The 6,329-nt window shown below is 64.0% G+C and overlaps 1 protein-coding gene across 1 annotated transcript; it reads right to left on the bottom strand.

The window, feature by feature from the left end:
* Window positions 1-1,563: 1,563 nt before the first annotated feature.
* PNCK (pregnancy up-regulated nonubiquitous CaM kinase) lies at window positions 1,564-4,122 on the bottom strand. The gene is made up of 11 exons (XM_028094395.1): window positions 4,092-4,122; window positions 3,889-3,958; window positions 3,562-3,693; window positions 3,182-3,256; window positions 2,949-3,087; window positions 2,686-2,809; window positions 2,417-2,492; window positions 2,209-2,321; window positions 2,041-2,119; window positions 1,855-1,942; window positions 1,564-1,701 (listed from the first exon to the last, which is right to left on the bottom strand). The coding sequence occupies exons 2-11, from the start codon at window positions 3,954-3,956 to the stop codon at window positions 1,564-1,566; spliced, it is 1,032 nt and encodes a 343-aa protein (XP_027950196.1). The 5' UTR covers window positions 3,957-3,958; window positions 4,092-4,122.
* Between the last annotated feature and the right edge of the window lie 2,207 nt (window positions 4,123-6,329).

Raw genomic sequence — 6,329 nt, 5'->3', positions numbered from 1 at the left:
GGCTTGGGGTCCCGGAAGGCAGGACTCTGGAGCCCCGGCCCACCCAGAATGGGGTTGCCAGGGGCAGGGGCCACACAGATCAGAGGACTGGCCACCAGTCTTCACACCGGAAGCCATCACCAACCCAGCCTGGATGTCGCATGGCAGCATCCCGGGAGCATCATGCCCCCCTCCCCCACCCTGGAGCGCACGGGCTCCAAAGCCACAGGGCAGGACCGCTGTTGAGCCCCCGAGGGCGCCCTCTCCTGGCTAAGGAGCTCCTCCTCCACCTTCTGACACGGTGGTACCTTCTGCACAAGAAGGTGCCCACTGGAAATGCTCTCTGTCGGGCCAGGGCTGTGGAAGGGTGGGGGAAGGAAGGGAGAGGTTGGAGGAGACAGCCCAGGGCTCTGGTCACTGGGCCTCCACTTGCCTGTGAGCCCTTCCCAGCCCGTCCCTGCAGCCCACCCCCAGGGGACCGGAGACGGCGCTCCTCGGACCCCGGTTCGGCCTCCCGCCACCCCCCTCGGCTGGCAGCCCACAAGGCCTGAGGTGCCTCCATTTTCTCCCAAGGAGCCACAGCCACATGCAGGCTGACCTCTAGGCTGCCTCCTGCTGGCACTTGGGGGGACAGGGACAGGAAATTCTTGAACAGCTGGGAGATTGCCTGCCCTGACGGGAGGGAACAGACGTTCAGGTGGCAGTGGGTGAGGTCGCATGGTGGGGTCCTGGGGGCAGTGGGCCTGCCTCCTTCGTTTCCTTCCCACAGGTGACATCCATCCCCTCCACACTCATCCCCCATCCCCATCCCTCACCCCTCCCTCCAGCTCGCCGTGGGCCCATTGCTCTGTCTGTCTTTATTGATTTGAGGAAAACTAGAGGGGGGCTGGAGGGCCATGACACAAAGCGGGACCACCACAGTCAGCGAAGCACAGAACGGCGTGCAGGAAGAGCTGCCCCTGGAAGCCTCTTTGGCTCCTAGAGGGGGTGTGGTGGTGACAGGGGAGGGAGGCCCTGTGGACACACCCCGCCAGCCCCTAGGCAAGGGCAGGGCCTGGGTGGCAGATGGGTGGGTCCCACTCCTGCCCCAGTGCCATGCACCACACCCACACATCTCCAACTTTCCAGCGAGGCCGGCCCGGGGTCCTGGGGGTGGGGAAAGGGGACTGAAAGGGCCCACCCATGGGAAGGGAATCCAGGAGTCAATGCACTCAGCCACAGCATCTGCCTGGAGGGAGAGGGACAGAGAAGCGCAGAGAAGGCGGTCATCAGGAGAGGCCCCCAGCCTGCCCTGTAGCCCCTGCTCCCGGTCAAGGCTCTCAGCAGCAGTACCCACTGGGTCTCGGCAGCAGGCGCCTCACGGATCTTCATGGCCCCCTCAGTCACCAGCCCCCACTGGCCTCTATTGTCTGCTTCTGTGGGAACCCCAGCTCCTTCCCTCTGCCTACAATTTCTGCCCTCAGCTCTCTGCTCTGTGGGGTCCGGCCCACTTAGTTCTTGGCCACACAGAGCCCGCCCCCTTCTAAGGGCACTCCGGAGTCAGCTCCCCGTGGGTTGCAGGGCCCGCACTCGCACACCTGGGCATCACCACTTGGGGGGCGGGCCGGACTGGAGGCCGGGGTGGCTGTGGCGGGCCATCCTCCTCTCCGAGGCCTCCTCGCCCTCTGGGCTCTGCCCCAGCTTGCGGATGTGGCGCAGGAAGGAGGTGGCATTGAACGCTCGCTGTGGGGAGAGAGGGTTGTCAGGCCATGCCCCGGCCGTGGCCCCCAGACTTTGAGGACCAAAGAGGCCACTGGCAGCCCAGGCCATCCCTCTGAGGGGCGGGGGGGGGGGGGCAGCCTCAAGCCAGGTCCACAGGCCCCTCCCCACACTGACCTTCCAGTGGGTCCGGGCAAAATTCTTCTGGATCTGCTCACTAACTGAGCCCAGGATGTCCTTGTCAAAGGCCGCATCCCCAGAGATCCTAGGGGGAGGCCAAGGATCAGTGGGGGGGCGGGGGGGGGAGTCTCTGAGGGTGTGGTCCCTCTGGTCCCAGGACAGGTCAGCACGGGTCCCACTCACCAAAGATGCTGTAAAGCCTGCTGGCAGGTGAACCTCTTCTGGGGGTCTCGCTCCAGAAGGTGCCGGATAAAGTCTTTGGCTAGAGTTGGGATGCCAGGTCAGCCCACCGCATCGCCACTCCCCTCGTCACTCCCCCCTCCCTGAGCTCGGGGCCAGCTTCAAGTTCACCTGATTCTGAGATGTCATCCCAAAAGGGAGAGTCAAACTCGTAGCTGGCCCTCAGGATCTGGCTGAAGAGTTCAGGATCGCTCTCGTCGTAGAAAGGGGGGTACCCACACAGCCTGGCACCCACACATGAATCACCCAGCTGCCCAGCCCTCCCCAACCCAGCAGAAAGCAGGCAGGCAGAAGAGGAGCCTTCCCAGGGGTCACTCACAAGATGTAGGAGATGACACCCAGGGCCCACACATCCACAGCCTTCCCGTAGGGTTTCTGCTCCAAGAGCTCCGGGGCTGGGGGCCAGAGACAGACGGACACACACCCGCACGCACACGCACCATGCCTTCAGTGCCGCCAGGCTCGGCCTAGTTAACCCCAGGAATGACCCACCACCTATCCTGCCTCCGGTACGTGGCTCCCGCGGTGTCCCCCAGCCCCGCCCCCCGCCAGCCCCCAGCGAGCCTCAGGGTGCCTCCCCTCACTGACCCACGTATCCGGGGGTCCCACAGGCGGTGCCTAGCATGTTGCCAGCCTGGATTTTGGAGAGGCCAAAGTCGGAGACCATGATTTTGGAGTCCTCAAAGGGCGTGGCATAGAGGAGGTTTTCAGGCTATGACACACGGGCACCAGAAAAAGTGCCAGGTCAGCCCTGGGATGGCCCCTGGTCCTGGGCACCCTCAAGTCCCCCAGACCCTTGGTGCACAGGGATGCCGGGCAAGGCCCAGGCGGGCAGGCAGGAGGGCAGGCACCTTGAGGTCTCGGTGCACGATGCCCAAGCTGTGCAGGTAGGAGACAGCACCGAGGACCTGGCCCACTAGGTGGCTGGCATCCTTCTCTGTGTAGGAGCCACGCTCCATGATGCGGTCGAACAGCTCGCCCCCTGTCACCCTAGGGGGAGTGGGGGACTCAGCTAATTCGGCCCCATCGGCCCCCCACTCACCACCCAGCCCCAGCCACCCGAGCCTGCCCCTGCCCTCCTCACAGCTCCATGGCCAGGTAGAGGTGGGAAGGGCTCTCATGGACGTCCTCCAGAGCCACGATGTTGGGGTGGCTGACCCTGCAAGGGCAAGAAAAAGGCCCTCATGGGCCACCACAGCCCCCTCTAGGCCTCTCAGGGTCTAGGAGGGCTTTGTCCTGCCCCCCCAACGCCCCCCCCCCACCGGGGAAGCCTTCCTCTTCTCTTCCTCCCTCCTCTGCTCCCCTTCCCTACCACAGGCCACCCAGGCCAGGTCCAGCAAGGCAGAACCCCAGGCCAGGAGTTCCTGGGGCTGCAGAAAAGGCAGGGCGCTTTCCCCCCCCCCGGACCGCTCCTCCACTGCAGGCCTTGAGCCACGGGCAGCCTGGCCAGGGGCTGGCATGTACCTGCGGAGCACTGCGATCTCGTTCTCCACCAGGGCCTCCTTGCCTCGAAGGGCCTTCTTGGGGATGCACTTGAGGGCGACAAGGTGTGAGGAGCCCCGCTCCTGGGCCAGCACCACCTCAGAGAAGGCGCCCCTGAGGCAGAGATGGGGAGGCCGGGAGGGGGAAAGGCAAAGGGGAGGAAAGGAGGGGGAGGGGTGGGGAAGCAGAAGATGGGGAGGTCCTCCCGGTCCCATGGCCCCCCACGTCCCCCCCACACTCACTCATTCACTGACATACGCACACACAGCACATTCATTGACACACATTCGCCGACACACACACACTCACGATCCGAGCTTCTCCCGGATCTCATAGACGCTGCTGATGTCTTCCGTCTGTTTCTTGAGCAGCAGCATGTCTGTGGGGGTCGGGGAGAGATGGAGGGGGGCCCCCTGGGCGAAGCCACCCTCAGTGGCAGCCCTGCTGAGAAACACAGAAACCAGCCCCAGCCCGGATCCATCTCTCCCCTCCCCCACCGCCCAGGTCCGCACTCCCAGGTGGGCGACTCAGAGCGAGGCCACCGCATACACTCCTCCCCGCCCAGATACGAGGCCTTGATCTGGTGCCCCCCACCCTGGCACCCCGACGGCGATCAGCACCCAGACACCCCCTCTCTGCCTCCTCACAACCGAGTCAGCCACGATCGGCCGCCTTCCAGAAGGCTCCGTGCACCCCCACCCCGTCCCCTCCGGGCCGACCCCCATCCACAGCGCCCACAGACGCGCCCCCCCCCCAACGCGCCCGGTCCTAGACCTGCCACCCACGGCCCAGCGCTCACAGGCACGCGCCACTCAGGCCACCAACCCTCCCGAGATGCACCTGCGACCCCCGCGCCCAGCCGCCTGCCACGGCCACGGCCACCCACGCGGCCGCCCGAGTGCAGCCCGGCCCCGGGAGCCTCCGGGCAGGAGGGACTCGGCAGCCTCGGTCTCCCACGTCCCGAGCTGCGTGGGCCGCGCCAGGCTTGACAGGTGTGCGCGGGGGGCGCGCGGGGGCTGCGGCGGCCGTGGCCCGGAATCCCACGCGCCCCAGCCCGCGCGCGCCCGCGCCCGGGAGCGCCGGGTGCGGACCTGGAGCCGAAACTGCAGCGTCGCCTCGCGCAGTGGCCGCTGCGCTGAGCCCCCCGCCCGCGCCCCGCCGGACCCGCCCCCTCCGCGCGCGCCCCCGCCGGCCGCTGGCGACGGAGCATGCGGTGGCCTAGCGCTGCCTCGGCGCTGCAGGGCGCCTTGTAAGGCAATCGGCCGGTGCTGGCCGCCACCGCCTCCCTCCTCGGTCATTCATGCCAGTTCCCACCGTCTCCAGGCCCTAGGCGGCCTGACTGGGTCGGCCCCAGGGCCTTTGCACCACCGGTGTTCTCTATCCGGAAGTCTCTTCACCCACATGTTAACATGGCTCTCTGCGTGCCTTCAAATCTCTTCCCTAGCCCCAGCCCTGCCAACCCCACTTCTGTCACCCTGGCTTGAGCACCACCCCCCATCAGCACTCAAATGGAGGACAGCAACAGCCTCCCCACCGGGCTCCTTCTGCCCTCTAACCCCACCCTTCACCCCTCCTACCCACGGTCTCTTCCCCACTGAGCAGCCAGAGCATTTCCTATATTGAGATCATTTCACCCAGCCTCCAGACCCTCCCACAGCTCTCCATGTCACCAGGAGTCGAAGCACAAGTCCTTACAGTGGCCTAAGGGCTCTGCGTGATTGGTCCTCCTTCCCTATCATTGCCCTGGCCCCTTTTCACCCACTTTCCCCCTTGCTCAACTAGCTCTAACCAACTCCAACCACGCTGGCTACCTAACTGGCCCTCAAACACACGACACATACACCTGCCCCAGGGCCTTTGCATTCACTGCCTCTCTGCCTGGAATGCTCTTCACTCAGATATCTGCTTGGCTTGCTCCCTCAGTCAAGTCTCAGCTCAAATTTCACCTCTCAAACAGGCCTGCCCTGCGGTCCCAGCCCAGTCTCTAGTGCATCACCCTGCCTGCCCTGTCTTCAGAAGATCCATCATTGCAATATCACCTTCTCTGTCTTGTCTTCCTCATCAATGCATCCACTCCCAGAAAGTGTCTCTGCTGACCCAGCTCAGGGAAATGAGTGGCAGGTGACTGAATTCAATCCTTCATCACAACAGTGAGTGGATTCTTCCCATCCAGTCCCATCTCAGTCCTGGCACTCCTCCTAGGGGGTCTGGGCCCCACCAGGGATGGGGGAACAGGTGTCCTGGCTGCTGACAGGCACACATCCATACAGGGCCCAGGGATGGCCTGCAGAAGCTATCTCTGCAGGGGTCTGTAGGCCCCAGCATGACACAAAGTCTTTTAAGAAGGTCCACAGGGCAGACAGAGGTTTTTCAAAATCATCTTTGCAGAACTCAGCTCCCACACGTCTCTGTCCCAAACCTGGTAAGTCTGCGAGGGCCCCTCCAGTTCCTGTTCCCACCCCCCTTTCCCAATCATCCCCCCAGTTCACTCAAGAAGCTTCCAGGGGCCCCAGCACTCGGCAGCTTGCTAATCTCTTTGAATAGGGTTTCCTAGGACCGGAACCGATGGTGAGGCCCACCTCACGTTGACCAGAAGGCCTCTTTTGTTTGCGGATACCTGGACTAGCTGACACAAACAGGAGCCCCGTCTTACTTGCTTGTCTAATAATTATGCATCAACACGTCTAACCCACTGCCAGAAGAAGTATCGTCAGAGCCCTGTGGTCGCAGGTGATAATAAGAAATGTCAT

The sequence above is a fragment of the Eumetopias jubatus genome, unplaced genomic scaffold (genome assembly GCF_037043125.1).
Source record: "Eumetopias jubatus isolate StellerSeaLion01/CBP00866 unplaced genomic scaffold, mEumJub1_p1.0 scaffold_11, whole genome shotgun sequence".
Taxonomy (NCBI): domain Eukaryota; kingdom Metazoa; phylum Chordata; class Mammalia; order Carnivora; family Otariidae; genus Eumetopias; species Eumetopias jubatus.
Note: the sequence above shows the minus strand (reverse complement) of the source record. Positions and strands in the feature narration are given on the sequence as shown.